The 24,695-nt window shown below is 33.9% G+C and overlaps 1 protein-coding gene across 1 annotated transcript; it reads right to left on the reverse strand.

Annotated features, from left to right (window-relative positions):
• Positions 1–16,296: 16,296 nt before the first annotated feature.
• On the reverse strand, positions 16,297–23,813 carry LOC127840651 (nose resistant to fluoxetine protein 6-like). Its single transcript, XM_052369064.1, has 7 exons — positions 23,781–23,813; positions 20,924–21,000; positions 18,047–18,160; positions 17,621–17,747; positions 16,926–17,013; positions 16,678–16,748; positions 16,297–16,440 (listed from the first exon to the last, which is right to left on the reverse strand). Exons 1-7 carry the CDS (start codon positions 23,811–23,813, stop codon positions 16,297–16,299), a joined length of 654 nt encoding a protein of 217 aa, XP_052225024.1.
• Between the last annotated feature and the right edge of the window lie 882 nt (positions 23,814–24,695).

Consider the following 24,695-nt stretch of genomic DNA (forward strand, 5'->3'; position numbering starts at 1 on the left):
ATTTTCTGGTTTTCAATCCATATTATCGAAATGTATTTAAACCACACTAATTTTGATAGCGTGTGTATCGAATGCTAACCACTCTTACCCAAAACCCGATATACGAAATCGTAATCCTGCCGTAGCGAATTATTTTATTCCTATCGAAGTTCACAATTATGAATAACAAATACACAATCCGAAACACGTTTATGATTCGTTCGATGCTTTGAAAATATAAAAAAAATACTGTTAAAACCACCATGTCAAAATTGTTCTCCCTAAAATCCTGATAGAAACTAGATAGTATGTTTCGCACTCTGAGAAATGACGTCACACTAGATACGTCACAAATTGCGTAATCGATGAACGAAAATGATAAATTCGGAAAGCTGGTTCAGAAATAAATTGAAAAGAAGAAAAAAAGGATGATATATTATATAAATATAACATTATTGATGCGTCCCAATCAATTTCAAAGGTAAAATATTAGAACATGTTAATCTCACTGCGTAGGAATACACTACTTCCTGTTGACCGGAGATAGTAAAATTTATTTGCCACCCTATTATTAGGTCAATGTTTGCAACACAGGCAGGATAAATTTCGCTCATACGCTAATTACTGCTCCAAACAACTAAAGCGCCCTAAAAAATAATAAAAGTTACAAAGATGCAAGTACATGCACCTTAAACAAGTGTTCAACAAAAATAATCCGTGCGAGCAATTTCAACACAAAATACATGCATTCAATAGTGACACACACTAAGTTTCGTATCGGAGACATGAAAAGCTCCAGTGAAAGCTCCGCCGGAAAGGTCTGCAAGCACAAAAGCAGGCAAAAGTGAGGAAGATCTTCAGTAAAATACCTGCATTAATTCGAGTAAAAAAGCTACAACGGTAGATACATATTTTAATTGATGTGTACAGTTTACCGGATGCTTATTATTGTCCATTAACTTCAACTGTAATTAACACAGTTAAAGAAGCGCAAGCATACTTAAAAATAGTACAGCGAATATATAACGAGGTAAACCAATGTGAATACTATATACTAACCACCGCTCCAAACTACTATAAGCGCGCATATAATTAATACAAACTGAAGACTTAACGACACACATAAAATACAATCAAAGCAATAAAATTAACGCAAATAATTAAAGTATACGTTCGTTCGCCAAAGTCAGCTTCTTTATTCAGTTATCTTGTCTAGTATCCTAACAGAGTAAACCTCATGCTTTTTTCGAATAATGTACTAAGAAAGGATGTGGTTTCAGCAGTACCGAAAAAACAACCGTTGAGGCCCACAGTCAGTGAAACTGTTGGGATCCACGCCCTAAAATTTTACTCCAATCTAAGCTACTTAATGAAAATCTTGAAAACGAAAGCTAAAAAAATAGGTTTTGCAAAGAATAAATAATTGTCACTTGTAACACAATGTCATGCCTTTAATTGGAACATAACATGGATACAAAATAATAAGTTGTGTTAAGTTATTAGATAAGGCTAAGTCAAAATAGTAAACATTTGTATTCGTCACGGTCTCATTGGGCCCCTAAACGTCGTGGAGCCCATAGGCAGTTGCCTACTGTGCCAACGGGTTAACTCCGGACTGATCGTTATGCCGCGTCATGTTGTAAAGTCGGCAACTACGTACACGTATTCTGTCATAGGGACGATAAACAGGACAATTAAGCTGGAAATGTTATCATACAATATAAATGGTAGGAGATCTAGATGGAAGCGTAGCGCGTTGAGTATTTCGTCACAATATTATTAATAACCTTAATTTTACAAATAATGATTTAAACGGCATGTCTAGCATGAGGGATAGTTTAACAACTTTACATTTTAGTACCGCCAGGTTCTAGTGGAATGCGCCGGTATTAAGCGAAGACAAAAAAGGCTGTCATTTTGTGGGTCATGTCTGTTAAATAACTATATATTTCAATCGCAACTGTATAATTTTAGATGCCATGATAAACTTTTACCACAATATGCAGTAATACATTACTCATGCAGTTTTGTTTACAATCAATATGAAATTGCTCTGCCTGTGCCATAGTGTACATACCATTGCTTCGGAGTACAAAATCTTATATTTAAAACTATTAACACTTCTGAAATAGTTTTAAACTGAGGCACTAATGAGCCCAACTGTTTTAGTTATATACGTTCGATATTGGAGAGAAAATAATTATTTATACTATGAAAACATTAATAACTCGTAAAAACTAAAAACATACGTTTCGATTCTTAATCTCATCACGAAAAACTTATGTTACAAAACAAAATAATTCCAGTTGTTCGTAACTACTACGATGAACCCAACAAAGTAGTGCCGTGGAAAGTCAACAGAAACTATGATCAAGTGTTTTGAGTAGCCTTATTTATCATACGATACATGTGTTTATTAACATGAAATGTTCGGAAAACATAACATGAACGAGTGACACCTATTCAGACGAGATGCATATTAATAAGACGAGAAAACACCGTTTTCATTGTACAACAATCAATTTATTAATCGCAGAACTTGTCAGCCATCGAAGTCATTCGTAAACAAACCTGAATCATTCTGCCAAACATTTCGTCCTCAGAGTTTTTATTGAACAAAAATGTGAAATAAACTGAAAAACTCGTTTCAGAGTATGGGATATTTAATTTTTGAGTATAAATGGAATTTATTGGGTGTTTCAACTCTTTTGTCATAGAAAATGGTGGAGATCATTTAATGAAAATGAGACAGTCAAATTGCATACATATATATGACAATTGTTTAATAATTGTGTTTGTATTATTATTTAATATAAAAGATTCATGCACATGGACATTTAATTAATTTTCGTAATATAAGTAATCATGCACATTTTACACATGTTAATATTAAATTCGACCGTATAGTGATGACGACGATGCTGAACATGTTGTCGTTTAATATAATACTGATAATATGTATCATCTGTTTTTTACGATGACGATGACGATGATGATGATGATGATGATGATGATGATGATGATGATGATGATGATGATGATGATGATGATGATGATGATGATGATGATGATGATGATGATGATGATGATGATGATGATGATGATGATGATGATGATGATGATGATGATGATGATGATGATGATGATGACGATTATGGTGCGATTACGATGACGATGACGATGGCGATGATGATGGTGATGATGATGATGAAGATGATGGTGCTGCTGCTGCTGCTGCTGATGATGATGATGATGATGATGACGATGACGATGATGATGATGATCATGATTAAACCGGCGAAATTGCAGTATTATTCAAGTACAAGCATCAAAGCCCTCGAGCCTTGTATGGTCGTGATATCACTACTAGGAATGGTTGTTAGAGAAGGTTACAAATTGCAACGTCAACAAGTGGCCACAATGTCCGTCATCCCCAGAATGCATTAAGTAAACAATTTTCAACACAAGACAGTTCACGCTCCTTGTGAGATATTTCACCATATATAAAGTAAACATGATTATAAAGTTTCTATCTACATAATCTAAATGAACTGATTTTGTTAAATATTATACGCCATTTTCATTTCGCCTTTTTCATTTGATGGAATACAACACACTTCTCATATATACATTATATAACAAAAAAGTTTGATTTAAAAACAGATTGCATGCAGTCGGCAAGTTTCTTAATTTCAATACTTTTTTGTTTATTAAATGTAGTGGACCATAATGTGATGTACACGGAAGAAGAGGTACAGTTCTTATGTGAAAAAGAGTTTGGACGATTAGAGATCTTATTTTAGATATCTTTGTTATACATTTGGCAATTCAGAACACTATTTTTTAGATAAGTAAATTACTATATTTTGCACAAGGTAAGCTTCATAGACAAATGCACAATTTGAATCGCTGGTGGTAGAATAAGAATTTTACAGATTTTTTAAGACAAACATCAAAAATTATATTTGTAGTTTATTTACAGAGACTTATTAACTATTTCTATGATATAATTTATATTCTTAATAATGAGACAAAACATTAAGATGTGGTTTTCTTCATACTATTCAACAACCTGTTTGGTGTAATACTTCTGTCAAGTCGTGGTCAAATGATTGTTTGTCAATTAACGTTAATCAACGTGTGCACAAATTCAACATTTACATGTAAATTTGCTTTAAAACATCTTTACACAGTACTCTCTTTAGTCATATTATGCATACTTCTTGCCGTTTTTCAATTTTGATATGAGAAACAGACGAATAGTTGTAATTGTTGCATTATCCGTACGCATAGCAAATTGCTTTGCCATTTCTAACAAAATTGATTGCTTCTTATATGTGAAAAAAATACATATTGTACGGACAGGTTTCCCTGATTTTTAAAATATAAAATAAGCAAGATGGCTCAATCTCAAACAAACGCGTGACTTTACTGCGTGAAATCACGTTTTAGGGACGCCTTAACCGCCGACGGTTTTAAGTTGAATTTTCATGCAGGTTTCAATGTGTTCATTATTTCAGTGTGTTCATTATTTTGGCCACTAATTATGTTTTTCACATCAATAGTTCATCTTGTGTTAAACCAATAGGAATCCGACTCTGTCTTTAATTCAAAGTATTTTTTTCGGTCCCAATTTTACCTCATCATTAAGACGATGAAATTTTACGTTAGTTTGCACTACGATATTTAAAATTATCGCTATTTTGAGCTCCTTTATCCGGTCGTATCTTGAGTTCATATTCATAGTTATCAATTTATAATTCGATGTGCTAATATGGGGGTTCGAAACTTATTTCCACACCCCCTTATACATAATGCTGTACTATTTGACGTCGTAAAATAACGATAAGCACTATGTCACAATTGTTTCCAAATTTCATTTTAAGTACATGTCATATGTTTTGCTTTAAAATATTCAATTTTATTAGTGAACGTGTGACAGATAAATGGTCCAAACCTCCCAAAGATTTATTTTTTCAATTAAGAAACACACGACTTTATCTTTAGTTACCTTTGAAAAAAACTGTTCATCTTCATAGCTGTTGCTAGTTTGTCTGAAACTATTTAATATCCTTAGGCTGTTCTATCTTAAAAACAAAACCAAACACATTTAAATATTGCGTGAAGAAAATAAAGTATTGCGTATGTGTTAACGGTTTGTTGAAATCATCTGAAGTGTGCAAACTGTTTCAAATCAACAGTGACTGTTACGAATTCAAAATCACATTGTTTAGTTCGACCTACATGTACTTACGATAAGGCGGGATTATGAATATTACAACATGCATGAATTTCATTTACGCAGTTTTGTTCGTAGTGTTAGATTATGTTGGGTTGTTCCAAGCCAAAAATTGAGAGCAATATGTAATGACATATATGCAGGTCTTTATGTAATAGGACGATTAAAATGCCGTTTAGATATTCTGCACTTCTATATCACGAAACAGATTCAAACACTATTCAAAAGAAAACAAACGCTTTTGTTTAAAATCATGCTGCTTCACCACGCAGTTATTTTATGAAAACTTTACCGTGTCGACTAGAACGGCTGTGATATACTGCTTGTAAAGATTCCGATGAAACAAACTACTATAGGTGGGTTTAATTGACACTGTCCGCTATCCCACTATTTCTTACTGAATTGTCATCTGCCACATGATACGTTAACGCTTAAACTATTTATCTACTTATTATCTACCAGAGACAACAATGTAATACAAGTAATGACATGACATAATCTTAAATTCTAGTTAACTTACTTGAGTAATCGTTAATTGGCGTTTCTCACAATGTCAAAACTCTCAGAGTTATTATGAATAAAAAATACAAACCATAATGTTAAAAACTTTATTACGACACGCACGTGCTCTCAATTAATAAATTATGTTACCTAAATGATGTTAAATTGTTATTTACGACTTGGCATTTAACAAATTAAATAAACAAAACTCAGTGTAAGAATGGGGATATATTCCACATATATGAACAATCTGTACTTTTGTTTGGTCTGAATAACATCTGTGTCATTACAAGCATATTGAGTGTTTATAAATGCCAGTCTCAGACTTCAGAATCGTCCTCATTTTCTTTCAGTTTGCCGAAAAGAGTCATTTACAGAGGATCTAAAGAAGAAGCTTTATAAAGTGTGTACAGCCGAAACATATTTTTACAACGTAAAATGGAACTGCATAAGAAAAAGACTGTTCACGTAATTGTCGCCAAGTGTGCACGAGAGCCCTTTAGCACTATATGCTCGAGATATGACTATGAAGAACGTTTACTTTTACGAGTCCTTAGAAACGAACTGGCTCTAGAAACTACCCTGAAGGATATACTGAAAACCAACTCCAAAGTTGTAGATGCGTTAAAACAATTAGAAGATGGGAAAGCAAAAGTCGATTCTGCGTTGTCAGTTATGGAAAAGAAACAAATCGAAATAGAATCTACACTAAGTGATTTTGTTAACAATGCCTCTAACAATATGAACGCGACGTTGGCTGCAAATGTGGGCTCAATGGTTAAAGCTGCTTCAGATATCAAAGAAAAGGCATCTCTGTCGGTGCAGCAACTCGTAAACGAAGTCCGCATCCTCAAAGGTACGCAAACCAATCAGGGTTGTACCATATATGAGATGGGCGGGTTTAATTCAAAATGCAAATGACGTTTGCTCAAAGAGGGAATATGTGTGGGTGCTGCTTTCGGTGTATGATCATAATTTTTTTCATGATTGGTTACATAAAAACAATGTTTTAAGTAAAAATACATCCTTCACCAAAAACCAAAACTAAAATACTAACGGAATGCTTTAGCACGATAAATAAATTTAAAAAAAAACTTAACAAATGGTTAAATATTCAAAATTATGTTGCAAATTTATTTTTATTTTCGATCCAGTAAAAATTTAGATTAATATTTTCACTGAAATTGTACTTTCTGTCGCCAATAAAAAAGCATACAATTACACTAAATATCCACATACATTGGTAGCGACCATGTTGTACGATTGTTAAATTGTGGAGATATACAGTTGTACTTATTAAACTGCTGAAAGATTGTATACTATGCACATTCTCCAAGATATACATACGGATTCGAAAATATAAACAACAATACGTGTATGTTGTTCATTTACCGTCAATATGTAACTTTAATTTTCCAAGTGATTTTATAATCATTTGAAGACCAAAAGACTCCTCTTTTGGCGTGATTAAAAGAAATTATTGGGATTGTGTTATAAAGAAAAACGGTGAAGTGTTAGGGCGGCAAAATCATTATATTGACTATAAATATAAAAATATGCACACACGTTGTTATTTCCATATGAAACCAAATATGACTTCTTATAAAGAACCATGTTAACATTTGTGTTTTACATTTTTTTACTTTAATTATTGTATTTAGCGTTTCATAAACAACAACTGTTTGTTTGCTCATTTGTTATAGCATAATCAGTATTTTTATTTTTAAGCGCAACAATTATTTTACTGAAAAAATGGTAACATTTGAAATACATTACAGATTTTTAAAAACCCAAATACAAAATCCTATGTGCCTTTACTGTTTTTGTAAAGAATATATTTTCTTTATTTAAGATCAGTTAAAAGTTCCGACAATTTACTTCCGTGCGCGCATTATGGCTAGACCCACAGTTCTATCAAGTGGCCAGGATGTAGTCTTTCCGACTGTGGACGTAAACGAGGGTCAAGGTTATGAACCGTCATCTGGAAAGTTCACAACCTCCATCCCTGGAATGTATCTGTTCAGTGTCCAGTATTGTGTTTCTACGTCGAACCAAGTTAAGTCTTGAAATCGTGCATGGAGGCATGACATTACAGAGGTCAACTCACTATGATTCAACCGTTGCTAATTCTTGTGTGACTATGCAGGTATCAGCAGCGGTTGCCATGAGAGACATGGTCTGGGTGCACGCTACGGGATCGTGCTCGTTGTATGCAGATTCAATCAGATATAATTCATTTTCATGCATATTGATCCATGTATAACCACAATATGATGCAATGCAGCACACTACACTTCGTGAGGAAAAATACGCAAATTGTGTGCTTTCTTAGATGTGTTTCGACTCTATGTAAATATTTGTATTTTATATTCGTTTGTTAAATTAATTTTATGTATACTTGTTTTCTTTTAAATGCTGTTGCTATATATCGTTGTACCGTATTTAAATTGCTTTCGGTTATAGGTATGTCTCGCTGAGTTTATTAAATATGATAAATAACTAATTAAATATCAACAATTTAAAACGAAGTATCAAATGAACACTATTTAACAAGTAAATTTCTTCTGTTTTATGTTCAAACGACTTTAAATAAATATTACATGTACATATATGTACACTTCTAATGTTTTTTATTATATGGCTGTAGATTGGTCACAATTTTTTTATTTTAAGTCTGACTTACTTATGTACATTTATGTTGTTTTTTTTAATGTCAATATCAATCTGTCAAGCGTGTTTGGTATATAACTTCAAAATGAATAAGTCGTTGTTTTTTTTAAAATATCATATTTAGTTAGACTGTACTTAAACACGGAAGTAAATGTAAATGTTTTCACTACAAATATTTGTTAATTTAATATATATGCAATACCGTCATGTGTAGTAACCCACATTAACCCGTATTCAACTACAAGAACTAGTCGGGTTCTTAATATATGCACTGTATTGTCACGTAATACGAATCACAAGTCTGAATGTAAAGTTAAAGTTCTTTATTTAATATAAACAAATAATTTCAAAACCAAAGTAAATAACACAAAATGAATATTTCCTAAGAGAATGCAAGTTTTTTTTCTGCATATTTTGACGAGGTATTTATACCCACGCCTGTCATCAAGTAATGGGCGTCAAACATGTGGATTTTGCCGTTCTTGGACAGATGACATATCATCCCACCGGACTTGACGCCTCTGTACTCGCGGGTCTCCATTTAATTTGACATCTCCAATTTGTATTCACACCTGGAAAACGCATCGGAATGTCGCTTCTCCCCGCTTAATGTACTTACTAATTGTTTCTATGCATTTAACAAGCCACGATACTTTTAGGTATTACGTAGAAGAGACCTAATAGTATGTTATGACATGTTAATTACTTTGTTTTCGTTTGGTATCTTAATTACTAACCGTCTTTATTTAGTTATAGTGTAGTTATTTATGATTTTGTATGTTTGCTGCCTCTGTATTACAATTTGGTTATAAAATGACTAACCCTAATATAATTACAATTTGATTATAAAATTATTAATCATTATATAATTTTCTGTGTTACGTCACATAACTCATTTTCATCAAAGAAAGATTTTATATTACTATCATAACCTAAGAAGTAAATTCACTTAATTTCACTCAAAGTATGGTGATTTAATTTCAAAATATAATGTTTATTTAAAATGGCATTTAACTAATGGAATTTTCCACCCATCATTTAATGGAGATGTTTTGAAGCGTGTTCGCAAATTTAAATATCTTAAAGAAAATGTTTATATTAAACTGTTCAATTTAATTAACTCATTTTATCAAAAGGATTTGATGTTAACGTACTTAAAAACACGTGCTTGTTGGTTTTCGATTCACTATATCTTTTTTCTCTTAAAATTTGGAATCATTAATGGAATAACCATTTTATACGTTTGATTCTTAAATATTTAATCACCTTAGCTGGTTTTATTAGTAATTCAATTTTACAGTACCACCCCTTTAATATCATTTTTTTATTTTACAGAACTGCCCCTGGATTTTGTTCACATCATCGTGTCTTCGCTTCTCAATTACGTCATACGATACTTTTTCACTGTGTTTATGTTGTTTTGTATTGTGCCGTTTTGTGCTGTTTTGTACTGTTTTGGCAATTGGTCACTTGCCTTAAATAAAGGACCAACTAATTGTATAATGAGAATTCAATACTGCTCCAGCAGCTGGAGTTTCACTACTGTTTATTGTTGTCCGATGTGCTTGTGCGTTATAATTCATCTCGTTTTCACGCTCTCATCTTCAGATGGAATATATAGATTTGCACATGTGCTTCTGTCTGTCCGTCCGTCAGATTTTTCTAACGCGCGTTACTCATAACTGCAGTGCAACTACAGTGATGAAAGAAAACAAACTTATAAACCAGCATGAGCACTTTCAAACCTCCAATTTTATGGTTGCTTTCAAACATGAAAGTGACTTTTTAAATTTGCGTCGTGCGTAACACAAAAAGTATTGCTGCCTAGTGAGTGACACTTAACACTGATATAATATTTCACGTAAACGTATGCACATCTATATCTTCGTGCTCTTTCTTAGCAAAACATTACTTCTTTTCTACGAATGTCACGCGCAAATCCGACCTTTTGGGTTTAAAGGAGACATGACACTTGCTTATAATATTTATCAGAATGTCAACCTGCTTATATTACATATTTAGGTTACGTTGTTTGCAACATCATATAGTGATGACAATTCATAGTTAAAGATATGTGGGGTTTTGAGACAAAAGTAGGAAGTGGGGCATCACTAGTATATTTATCCACTGGTTTACTGTAATTTTGCAACGTATATTGTGGTACAGATTTGTGATTCTTTCTCAACATAGCTCAGAATTAATTCCGAAGATGAATTGAAATTAAACCCGTCAACGGCAAGTGATTTTATTGCCAAACCATTGTGCCAAGCACAATAATATTATAGGTGTCGACTTTTAATTATAAATAGCTACACTGTATGCTATTAAGATGATAAAGCTATTAAGATGATGAAGCTATTGAGAAAATAAAGCTATTAAGATGATTATGCTTTAAAGCTATTACTCTATGCCCCGTGTCAGTCGTCTTTTGTCGTCAACTTTTAGCTCGTTGGAATTCTAGAGGCCTCAGGTTTCATCCAATTTTGACATGACTTGATAGGAAGTTTATATGAACCATATATAGATTGAGTTTGAATCTAATCTGGATCACTAACTTATAAACACTAGGCTACAATTTCAAATGTTAGAAATTGCGTGAACTCTTAAGGCCACATTTATGATATCATCATCACTTAACCTGGTCTGAATGTTAATCTTGGCAATATTTGCCCGAGTTTAAATCTGAGTCGCTTGCGCAAAGGGACTAGGTCAAATCTTAGAAACAAGAGGGCCAAGATGGCTCTAGTTCGCTCACCTGAGAGGAGTCAGTTCATTCAATCTTTACAAAATGTAAATATTGACCTAGATATTGTCCCGACAAACATCCCGGTCAAGTTTCATTATTATTGAAACAAAACTCTGGCGTATATAGTGTGATTGTTTTTGTAAGATTTGACCTGGTTACCTATATTTTGAGTTGACTCCCCTTATCAAACATCAAACTTAATTGCTTACAAAAATAAATATTATGACCAAGATTCATAAAATCTTAAACAAAATTGTGACCTCTAGTGTGTTTACAAGGATTTTCTATTATATAATGAAAATTTGGACAATCTAAGGGCAATAATTATGGAATAAATTATGTGATTTTGCTCATTATCAAACTTGACCGATATCAACAGCAACTTTGATAAAGAATGCTTAAGAAAGGTGAATGCTACAGTTTTTACAAACCAAATGTGGACGGACGGCGGACAAAGACCAATCCTGAATCCTCACCTGAGCAATCAGGTGAGCTAAAAAATGTGTTTCACCGATCTGAGCAATTTTCCAACTTGTCAGAGAAATCAACAAGCGCACCGCATAACGGGTGCAATGCTCGGGTACGGGTGCAGTTTGGAATAAATGAAAGCTTGTCAGAACTTTTTTTTAGAGATCACAGTGACCTTGACCTTTGACCTAGTGACGCAAAAATGGGTGTAGCGTGTAGAACTCATCAAGGTGCATCTACATATGAAGTTTCAAAGTTGTAGGTGGAAGCACTTTGATTTTAGAGCGAATTTTAAGGTTTATGTTAAAGTTTTATATTAGAGGTCACAGTGACATTGACCTTTGACCTAGTGACCCAAAAATGGGAGTGGCGTGTAGACAAGGTGCATCTACATATGAAGTTTCAAAGTTGTAGGTGGAAGCACTTTGATTTTAGAGCCGATGTTAAGGTTTTAGCACTACGCCTACGGCGGACGGCGGACGGCGGATGACGAGCTGGCTATGACAATACCTCGGGTTTTCTCCGAAAATGCCAAGCTAATAAAACCAATGTATTGACTAAGTTTCACAATGATTAGGCAAAAAATGTGACTTCTTTAGTGTTCGATCACAAGGTTTCTCTCTAGTCAAATAAGGAAAACTGCCCCAACCATTTGCGGCCATGTTTTTTTACCAAATGGGACCACTTGCGAACTCATCTGAGATATATAAAAAACCAATCCTTTCACCAAGTTTCATGATGATTGGGCAAATAATGTGACTTCTAGAGTGTTCACAAGCTATTTTTACAATATAAATATAAGAGAACTCCCCCCCCCCGGCAGCCATGTTATTCAACTGACCGGAACAATTTTTAGAACACAACTCTCATATCAAGGAAACAAATGTTCTGACCAAATTTCATGAAAATTGGGCCAAAAATGTGACTGCTACAGTGTTCACATGTTTTCACTATATACTGCCCCGCCCACTGGCGGCCATGTTTTTTCACCGATCTGGACCATTTCGAACTCGTCCGAGATATCAATAAAACCAATGTTTTGACCAACTTTCATGATGATTGGGCAAACAGTGTGATTTTTAGAGTGTTTACACGGTTTCTCTATAGCCAAATAGGGATAACTGCCACTATATACATATAGAGAAAAATGCCCCGCCCACTGGCGGCCATGTTTTTTCACTGAGTTGGACCATTTTCAAACTCGTCCGAGATATTAATAAAACCAATGTTTTAACCAATTTTCATGATGATTGGGCAAAAATTGTGTCTACTAGAGTGTTTACAAGGTTTCTCTATAGCCAAATAAGGAAAACTGCCCCGCCCACTGGCGGCCATTTTTTTCAACGGACCGGACCCACTTTTAAACTCAACCAACATATCATTAAGGCAAACATTTCAACCACATTTCACGAAAATTGGGCCAAAAATGTGACCTCTAGAGTGTTCACATGTTTTCACTAATATTATACATATAGAAAAAATGCCCCGCCAACTGGCGGCCATGTTTTTTCACCGATCTGGACCATTTTCGAACTCGTCCGAGATATCAATAAAACCAATGTTTTGACCAACTTCCATGATGATTGGGCAAAAATTGTGACTTTGTTTACAAGGTTTCTCTTTAGCCAAATAGGGAAAACTGCCACTATATACATATAGAGAAAGATGCCCGCCCAATGGCGCCCATGTTTTTTCACCGATCTGGACCATTTTTGAACTTGTCAGAGATATCAATAAAATCAATTATTTTACCGACTTGCATGATGATTGGGCAAAAATTGTGACTTCTAGAGTGTTTACAAGGTTTCTCTATAGCCAAATTAGGAAAACTGCCCCGCCCACTGGCGGCCATGTTAATCAACGGACCGGAACCACTTTTGAACTCAACCAAGCTATCATCAAGACAAACATTTTGATAAAGTTACATGAAGATTGGGCATGAAATGTGACTTCTACAGTGTTTACAAGGTTGTTGTTTGTTTTTTGACCTAGTGACCTAGTTTTTGACCCGGCACGACCCAGTTTCAAACTCAACCGAGATTTCATTGGGAAAAAGCTTCTCACCAAGTTTCATGAAGATCGGACAAGAAATGTGGCATCTAGAGTGTTTACGAGCAAATGTTAACGGACTGACGGACGTACGACGGACAAAGACCGGTCACAAAAGCTCACCTGCGCAATCAGATGAGCTAAAAACGCACTACAAGTCACAGTTATGATGTAATATTGATGAAATATGGTCAGACGATATCTAAGTCGAGTTCGAATCTGAATAACGTGCGTCCAAAAGCTTAGTCACCAGATTAAACCTTAGAAGAAACGTTGATGCCACATTTGTGAGACGATCTTGATCAAACAAAATCAGAAAATTATTATAAGGTTAACGTTCACAGCTAGGCCAAATTTGTCCTTATAGAAAACATGTAACCAATGAAGGCGCCACGTTACTTCATGAACCTTGTTCAAAATGTGTATGCTGTCAATATCTAGTATATGTTAAACTCGTGACCACGCGCTTCTAAAACATAGGTCGCTATTTTCAATCTTATAAACACTTAAGCACACATGTTCTAAATCCTGCTAAAACCCGATCAGAAAGTTTACCTTGACATTGTCTATGTCATGTTGGAATCTTTAGTCAAGTACGGTCAGCAACTAGCTCACCAGGTAGAGTCTTTCTTTCATTCATTTTCAATTTTCCTCAGAACATACCAAAGTAATCGCACGAGGACATATCTGGTTTGTTTGCTTTCAGTTGACAAATTTCACTATTTCTAATATAAGGTAATACTTTAACAAACACGGTTTACTACTGGGTCACGTTTTGAATGTATTAAGATAACGGAATAAACATTTATTTTGAAACCTGTTTTAAGGCTTTAATCCCAAATTGGTACTCGGCCGACAGAAATATGACAGTTCAAAAGATGCCTTGTATGAACTACACTGGCTACCAGTAAAGGCTAGGATAACATTCAAATTACTGAAATTCATGTATAATTGTTCTGTTGGTAACGCGCCTAAATACCTTACAGAACTTTTAAAAGAAAAAGTACCAGCACGTTACCTACGTTCTACCGTCTCGTATGACGGATGTTATGACGTGAAACGCACAAAGAGAAAAACTTTCATGGACAAGAGTTTCGGAGTTGTTGGTCCGAAACTGTGGAATGACCTTCCATCAAGCATCCGGACTTCCGCATCAATAAACATTTTCAAAAGTAATTTCTCTTCAGAGACTTTTAAAACCTATTTTAATTTGAATACCTGTGATTTAAAAAAAAATCGAGACTCAGTTGTACGGGCTTATTTGTCACTAGGACTCATAGGACCAAGCAATTAAAGAATTGTGCGGGCTTCTTTGCTCGAAAAGGATATTTATTGTACAAGTGACTGGTAAGCAAGAATCATTAGGGCTTCTTTGCTAAATGATTGAATTACATCAACCAGCTGTCTTTTAGTCATGCTTAGGCCTCCTTGTTGTGTCTTATAGTCACACTGTAATTTAAACTTCAAGTTGTGTCTTGTAGTCACACTTGGTCAGTCTATTTGTGACTTGTAGTCAGGATAGTTCAAATAAGGTTAAAACCCAAAAGAAGTGTCCTTAAGTATGACAGGTGACCGGTAGCTGTGGGATCCGACAGCCAGAGTGCAGAAATATCCTTTTACGTATCCTTTGAGATAATAATAAAATACAGTGTCTTTATGTTGCCAAATATTTGCTTATATTATCATTATAATTATTGTCTTAACTCTAGTTATATAAATTTATTACATAATATTTTACTTTTACTGTGTTTTAATAGTGTAGCCGGTATTGTTTTATTGCTTAAGTTCCTTACAGCATTATTATTTATATCACACATTTTAAGATCATTAATCCTTTAATTAATGCTGCATAATATTATCAACACCTCTTATTTTTTATCAATTTTATGTACATATATATGTTTTGTACAACGCCATTGAATATAATTATATAAATAGGCGTTTCATCAAATTAGCAAGTTTCAAGTTTGATACAAAATATCAAAATGAAAGCCAAAATGATACATATGTTATCATTAAATATACGCAAAAGAAAGTCTCAAAATTATTTATTGTAAGAGTTTAATAAAAAATACTTTGTTACAACACTCATGTTTCAAATAGTATACATTATCTTTAAAATATTGTGTCATGTCTTCTCTCTTAACACACAATCGGATGACTTACAGTATTTGAAACAACACTTTTTTGTAACTTTATCTTATTTGTAAGAAAAGCAAGGTTTTCTCTATCAGGAAAGTTTTAATTAAAAGTTTGATACACAAATCAATGATTTTCCTTAAATATTTAAGTTATGTAATTTCCATATGATTAAATTGTCAATTTTATTTGAACCGGATCACAATGTTCCATTTTTTTTCTTTAAACACAGTCATTATTCCATTTACCTGTGATGAATGTACAACACATACCGTTCTAGGCGAATCATTAACAAACTGTTTCTGTGAATTGTGTGTGCCATTTGATCGTCTATACAAAGTTTATATACAACCAATTCAAATAAAGCACATACCGACTGGTGCATTCATTTCAATCGACCGTTTCCTCATAATATACTGAGAACTGCGCACTATTTATTAAAAATGAAAATTAGTCATGGTTTGTAATATAAATCCGGTTACAAACAAACTAAGTCAGTCTTGTCTTATATCATTTCACTGATAACCCCATATATTTCGGTGTTTTTAGCACGGCCTAGGATAACTTTTTCCAATCCTATCATCGGAGATTCGAACGCCAACGACACAATAAATGCTGCACCGTACGTAATGCATAGGAACTTGTAGCCCTAAAAAGAATAAGAATCATATTTTAGCTTGTAGAAACACTTTTGAACATTAACATTAATTTCTCTTAATAATATGATCAGTATTCTATTTATTTGTATGTTATAATCATATCCAAAGAAATTTTGGTTTTAAGTCAAATTAAAGGTTTGTTTGTTGTTTCCTTACCACTTCCAAGTCAACCAGTACATTGTTAGTCGTTGAGTGTAATAATTTGTCCATATGACAATGCGATGTACGAGATAGCAGCAGTACGTGAGACGGCTCAGTGGAACAATCCCCTTCCATGACAGCAGGGCGTTCACTGGACCTGAGGATATACGTTACTTGTAAATATCGGAATTACACAAGGATGGTGTTGGGTCAGCCATAAGCTAGGATTTGACGAGTTCTATACATGTCAATACTGCAAGAAAACATATTTCGAAAATGAAGCATACACTGTCATAATATTGCAAACTTATTCATATTGTGAAATTGTAGTAACCTCCATATCCAGTTGCGCACGCAAAAATCACCCAGGCCACGCATGCGCCCAAAACAGTGCGAGAGGTGGCGTTGTAGAGGATCGTCGTCTTTTTATTTAGTTGTATAGTTCCATCATCAGAATACAGCCCATAGAGAACTGCAATAGCCATCCCAGTAGCTCGAGTCCATCCTTCGCTTTCTAAAACGAGAAAATTCGGAGCTTTAGTTCATGTGCGTTTATCAACTTCATAACATTATCCAAACTTAAAACATAGAAAGGTCGTACTATGCATTCTAAATGTGCTATAAACCAGGCGTGTCTGCACAAAAAATGCTGCGGACAACTACTATTAAGACTTTTTGTTTACTTGAAGCAAATGTTATTAGCCCTCGCTATTAGTTATTATCTATGCATAAAATGTACACATATCTTGTTTTGATATACCTATATTTGATTACAGAATAATTTTGTTGGTGAACATATTTCTGTCAATTATGACTGAACTAAACTGAGGAAAGAGATGATTTTTTTTTTATTTAACCTCGCATGATGCTTATCTTGTGTTTTGAGTAGTATTCATTATAATTGTTACTAGTAGAAAAACATATTCATAGCTATAACATGTATCTTATGTTGTTCAGTTATTGTCAATACAAAACGTTCATGGCAAAGTTAAAATTGTAATTTATTTCAATGGATCCGGATTAGTATACCTTGCTTATTTTGACCTTGCATTTGGTCTTGTACAATATATATCCAGTCAGCAATCCTACAATGTAGGGTCCGATCCTGGTCCACGGCTTGATGTAAATTAATTCGATTGAGTCTCCTTTTTCGTCCCTAATAAAGAAAATATACCGAGTTCAAAACGTAATTGAACATAAAACGGTATAAAACAATGTATTATCAACAAAAACATGTTATCAAGTGGTGTCAATAGTTAGTAGTATTCAATACATGGTTAACTTTTTATATACAAGGCCCATGAACATAGAGATTCTAATGCCATTATTGCAAACTGTAATTCCAGGTCACTGCTATTTGTGTTATATAAGGACGCCATCAAACGTATTATAATCAATGTAGCTCTTGTATTTCTTGTATTGAAGTAAAAACGGCATTTTGTAAATAATTCTTACTTATTACGCTGCATGATGGAGACAGAGAAGTTATGGACATTTGTCAACACGCCGGCGGAGATGAAATTTCCAAGGACAAAGGCTACACTCAGGATGACCCCTCCTAGTCTGGAACTAAAACATAAGCATGGATGTACAACACAATTATAAACACAGTGAATGTGTACGTCTATAACTGACATGAACAGTACAACACAACTATAAACACAGTGATAATGTATGTTTAAAACCGGCATGTACAGTACATATATGAATTAGCATGTACAAATACTTAAGTTTTATTTACGATTTCGACGTGGTTTGCATATAAGTCGTGAACTTCCCGGACTTGTTTTAAAATGATGTTAACGTGATTAAGCATACACTTGTTTTATCTAATTCATCGTGCCATTGATTGCTGCATTTCCATGGTTATGATAAGCGATTTACGAGCAGTCAAAATCGTATTTAGTAAAAATTGTCCTTAATTTTGCAAATGCTTGGTAACAAATACTGGACAACAGGTAATGCCTCGGTCACACTGTCACGAATCAGAACTACGAATGAGCTACGATTCAATCGGCTACGAATGACTACAAATTTGTCAAAATTCGTAGGCCGCTACGATTTCAGTACGGAGCACAACGAATCTACCATCAAAATGTTGGAAAACAAACAAGGAAAGGTACGGACTGCTACTGATCGGCGCGATTTAGTACGGAGCGACACTATTCGGTACTATCAAACTACGAATCAGCTACGGTCTGGTACGATTAAGTACGATGCTACGCGAATCAGTACGATCTAACTACGGATTCGCTACGGTCTAGTACGGGTAAGTATGAACTATAACGGTCCGCTACGAAGCAGTGGGAATTGCGACGGACTGGTACGGACAGGTAGGAACGAACTACGATTGAACATTGTGCCCACAGCCTCTTGTATACACAGAATGCCTCCCAAACAGAGAACATGCAAGCGGCAGCAACAGCGCGTAACAGAAATAATGGAATCAGCCGTGTCTGGGGAAGAGTCTACCTCCTCCGACCAAAACCAAGAGCCGGGTCGTCTTAAAAGCCAGTCTCTTATCCACCACCTCCTTTTTCTTCTCTGACCGGATAAAGTATGTAATTATTGATGTACACATATAGATTATGCTTAGGAAAGTATGATTAATTTTGTATCTTATTATGTCGGCTATTAATTTAACAATTTTTAAATCACGTAAAAGTAAGAGCCAGATTCAAAAGGCATATGAGGCAGACACCTGCAAATAATTTTTTTTTAAACAATGTATTACTAGTTAGTTCAAATCATAATATTTTCAAAATACGTAACCTTTAGCACAAAGCTATACTTGTTAAACGATATTGAATCATTATAACCTCTGTGCATATCGTCAAGCAGCTCGACTACGGCCTCTGCATTTTGTGCCATATCAATATCCAAGTGTAACAAATTTATCGCAAACGCAATTTGCTGGCGGTTCATGATTGTGAACTCAACAAATGCAAGAACGGTTGCTTTATAATTTCAATGATGTTTTTCAGTAGCAATTTATTGTAGTGGACCGTACATGTCCGTACTGTTTCGTGCTGAAATGTAGTACATCGTACAAGATCGTGCAAATTCCTGCCTATCCGTAGTACAACGTACAAGAACCGTGGCTTTCCTTTGTATATCCGTGGAATAATCGTAGCTAATACGTAGCGTAACCGTACCGCTCCGTAGTTCTTCGTATCAATCCGTAGAAGTCCTTGAAAATCTTTGGGCCTACGAAAAGGTACGGACGACTACAGTGTCGTTACGAACTAGTACGGATCAGTACGGTTTAGTACGGACTGCTACGGACACGCTACGGTCGATAAATTCGCAGCACATTTTTGAACATGTTCAAAACTCAAGAGTCGCTACGGACATCCAAAAACAACTACGACTGATTACGGATCAAGTACGGAGAGCCACGGTCCAGTAAGGATAGCTACGAATTGTGCCGAAAAGTATTCGTAGCTCGTTCGTAGCTCTGATTCGTGACAGTGTGACCGAGGCATAAGATTCGACTAAGTTCGTCTGTGATTGTACCCATAGCATAAGTGCCAGCTTTTCCAGTTTAATTCGCAGTTAAATTGTGTTAAGCGCATGACAGTGTGATACATAGTCAAGAGTATTTGTCACTACAAAATTATGTGTATGATAATAATAAAGGGTTTTGCTGGAGGACGATTTCTTTATTACGGTTATTACATTAATATTCGTTTAAAATGTGAGGTTTATAAAACACTTTTGACTTGTTAAAGAACATTTTTGTGTTGTTTTTTTTTGGTGAATGAAAGAATCTTTGATTTTACAGTTGTTTTGTAAAATATATTTTCACAATACATGTGATCATTAGTGTTAATTAACGTTTTCTATGGCAACGAGAGAAATAATAATTCTGACATTTTCTTAAAACCAAGATTATTATTTTTATTCTATGCTTCATGACAATTTAAACATCGATTAATGCAAAAGTTGCTTTAACGTCTTATGTTGGTGTATTTTAGAATAGTAAAAATGACATATATTGCAACTTATTTTTTTTTCATAAATATTAAGGCGGTAAATTGGTAATAGTCTTCATCTAAGTTAAGGCGATGTTGGTTGTTTTGATGTTTGTTTTGAATAATACATATGCATGCTTTTTTCTGAAAGACTTGAAGTAACTGCCACGAGTAGACGCCTGTTGCTGAATATAACATGTTGCTTATTTATATTTCCACATAATAACACAGGACAAACAATACTGTGAAACAGTGCCACAACACATTATATGTGATAAAATATATTTAAACAGTAGAACTTGCTACACAGTTTTTGATCGACTTGTGTATTAAAACATGAACTTGTCTACAAACTTACTAAAACAGTATAAGTATCAAAGGACTGATGATATAGAACTGCATGTCATTGGCCAAGTACCATGACCAGCCCATGCACTGAAATAGAAAGACTATTTAAACAAAACTTCAGATATAGTTTAAATTAGTATTATACCAAATTGTTTGAAAATAACCTTCTCTAGAATGGTCAAATCCTAAAATAAATACAACAGACTAAATTTGAAAATTGTATGGAGACAAATACAATATATTAGCGTTATTACATCTATTTTAAACACATGATTGTAAAAACATAAGGTAAATATGTATCCAGGATATCTTTATATAAATTATGCAATACAATAATTATTCATATTTAAATATTATGTATTGACTGTACAGCAATCATTGTCTGTATTCAAATATTCTTGTTCTAAACAAAGCATTTGCGTATTGGATGGGATCAATTTAGCCTTTTTACAATTCTCAATTTATTAAAGATGTAAAACTTTGGCAAAATATTTTGAAAGTAAATATACAGTGAGAAGTACAAAAACGGGATGCGTAATAATTCGAGTCATTTCAATTTAATTATTCGATGTTTGTTTCAGTAAGATAAGCAAATCTGAGAAAAATATTTTCCTACTCACACGATTCATGACTGTACATGTTTCAGAGTTCAGATTGATTGTAAACTGCCTTCCAAAATTTAAATTGTGTGTTTTATCTTTCCACACTAATTTTGCACGGTATGAAACGAATTTACCTTTTTCGTAATACATTAGACGCAAGTGACATGGGTTTTTTTGGAATGGAAATTCTATGTTCATAAAAATAATGGCATAACACCGTATTATGGTAGCATATTCATTTGCATTGCATCCACCTTATTAGCAATCATCCATGCCTAAATATGTTGATCGATATTTAGTTGAAAGTTTAAAGACACTGGCCAAACAATAAAAGTCACAATAAAAAAACAATACTCCAAGCGTATTGTTATGGAGGGATGATAGATTCGCAACTGTCAGTATTACATTTTTGAAAAGTTTCTTTTAAGAATTATCACTTACATTAATTTTATTCAACATACATATTTATATTGCAGATGCAAAATTTCAGAAACCAGAAATGAGTCAAACTGTATAGAATATCCTATGAATAGTGATCATGCCAGCGTTTTGATTTTAAGACATCAATCAAGAAACGACGAACCATATTGATATCAATTAGTAAAATTACCAATAGTTGTAAACATACTTGAATGCACTAGATATGCTGTTTTTGTTTTTACATAGGATTGATGTGTTTGAATATGCAAAAAATGAGTTTCTGCATTATTTGTTCAAAGTTCATACACAACAGCAATGTGTACTACATGTAGCATTTTCTCCGTGAAACACTACGAAGCCAACAACACTAAGCAGTTTCAATATGAGAACATGCAAGGCCTTTGTTTAATTTTAGAAACAAAAGTATGCATTTTCCCCGTTGTGAACTCCAATATTTAAGCCTTACATTGATTTATAGCTGGACATAATTGATTTACCTGCACACAGTTAAAAAAGAAGGACATAACAATAGCCTAAAACTGAAAATATATCTTTCAGTAAATCTATATGATTTCCTTACCGTTTATACCATTCTGCATTGTAATGTTTAAGCAAACTTAAGCAAACTGTAACCGAATCAAGTTCATCAAATTTAAGGATCCGATTTCTTTAAAATTAAACTTATTAATTGCCGATTTAGAAAATCAACAAAAACTTTTCTGTAAAAGCAAATTATTTCGCCAGTGTGAGATAGTCCGTCGAGTCAGTATTGTTATTCCAATTTTGCTACATGGTAAGGAAACAAAAAATATGCCGTAAAATGACTGCTACCGCAAGTTGGTCGTAGTTTTCAAGATGGCGTCTGATAATCTACGCGAGAAAAAGCAATGCAGACAGATACATTTATTTAATTGTCTGAACGACGCAAAAGCGCGTATAAAAACACATGGAATTGAAATAAATAAATTGTTTTTAAATATTATTATTATTTTTCATTTTTTAAAATATAGTTTATACCTGAATTTCACATTAGCAAAAACATAGAGAAAACTGTTTTGATGAATAATTTCAGTTGTTAAATCATCCTCCCATAAGGTTTGTTGGGTCCATGGGATGAACCCTTACATGTATGTGAGCCTTGGACATCAGGTTCTTAAATGCCACCATGGTACAGATACAGACAAGCATAGAAAGAAAAAACTTGAAAAGGAGAAGGTAATGGACTGAAAAATGGTAAACTTCACCTCAATGCTTGTCATTAATTTTTAGCTGGACAATTTTTTGTGTTTATGTCCACTTTTTTCCTTTAGTATCAAAGCTATTGCTTTCATACTTGCATCACTCACTTACTATAATAAGGGGACTGAGCAGGCAAAGTTATGTAACTCTGACTGGCACGTTGACAGAATTATGGCCCCTTTTATATTTAGAAAATTGAAAATAAAATTGAGTTTTTTTTTTGTTTCTGTCTACTTTACTCCTAAAGTATCATAGCTATTGCTTTCAGACTCGCTAACAATCATCAGTGGACTGTACAGAAAAAGTTGCATAACTTTGGTTGGCATTTTGACGGAATTATGGCCCTTTTTTGACGTAGTAACTTTGAAAATTTAGTTAATTTGTTTGTGTAGATCCACTTTACTTCTAAAGTATCAAGGCTATTGCTTGCAAACTTCAAATACTTTCTTATAATCATGAGGGTACTGTACCTTGCAAGTTGAATATGACCTTGACCATTGAATTACATTGACTCTCGAGACCAAACTATAAAATTTTGCTTAAATTGCCATAACTTCTTTATTTAAAATCAGATTTGATTAATTTTTTTGACCAAACCACACTTACCTGACACACCACAATGGACACCACCAAAACCATTACCCACGCCCCACCCCAGATTCCCCCCAAATAAAAATGACCACACACCCACATTATACCTCCCTCTCCACCCCCACCCCACCCCCCTAAAAAGAAAAAAATATTTGTACCATGGTAAAAATCAACAACAAATATTTACTTTTATTATTTTATTTTTTGAAATACCGTCCAACCATCTAAACTATTTTTTATTTTTATATAACTCAGAAATATAATTGCAATTCTTATCATATTCTGTCTTTAAATTAGGTTTGCATGAACTGTGGACAAGAATCATTATATTGCCAGTTTTTGCAGATATGGGAATTCGGCAACTACAAACTTTAGCATTAAAACTCACGTAAATGACAAAACGATCTTCTTTCACTTAGAATATGACTATATTGCCTTGACCTTATTGACTATGAACAATTTCCCCATGATAACTTACATTATACTTTCAAGCACTTTGAATAGTCGAGCGCGCTGTCTTCTGACAGCTCTTGTTAGCTTACCTGAGCACCTTGTTTGTATGCAGAATCTTTTTTTCATAAGCATTACATTAACGATGTCTCATATAAAGCAGTCTTTACTAAATTGGAAAGCATTGTATTTAATAACAATTTTGTTAAAAAATAGGATACAGCTGAATCAGCTTAATATACAAGAATCTTTTATGTGTATAAAGTTTGATACATCAATAAGCGCATCCTGTAAAAGCCTTTTTATGTAAAAATATACGATGTAAATCATATAATGATGATATAATGGCAGAGTATTTAAAAAATATCCTTAAAATGGTGTTGATTAAAGTGAAGAAGAAAAAAGTTTTGTTATCATTGTATTTGTTTTATACTGACTAATATTATGATTAAATTAGCATTTCAGTATCTGATCTTAAAA

The sequence above is a fragment of the Dreissena polymorpha genome, chromosome 8 (genome assembly GCF_020536995.1).
Source record: "Dreissena polymorpha isolate Duluth1 chromosome 8, UMN_Dpol_1.0, whole genome shotgun sequence".
NCBI classification, from domain to species: Eukaryota; Metazoa; Mollusca; class Bivalvia; order Myida; family Dreissenidae; genus Dreissena; species Dreissena polymorpha.

Excerpts from the sequence above, each read along its gene's own strand:
- LOC127840651 (XM_052369064.1), bottom strand. The coding sequence starts at position 23,813 with ATGGTTTTGGTGGTGTCCATTGTGGTGTGTCAG. Across the intron at positions 21,001-23,780 it reads TGTCCATTGTGGTGTGTCAG|TGCATGGGCTGGTCATGGTA; the intron begins GTAAGTGTGGTT and ends TTTCTATTTCAG. Across the intron at positions 17,014-17,620 it reads GCAAGGTCAAAATAAGCAAG|ACGACGATCCTCTACAACGC; the intron begins GTATACTAATCC and ends CTAAATAAAAAG.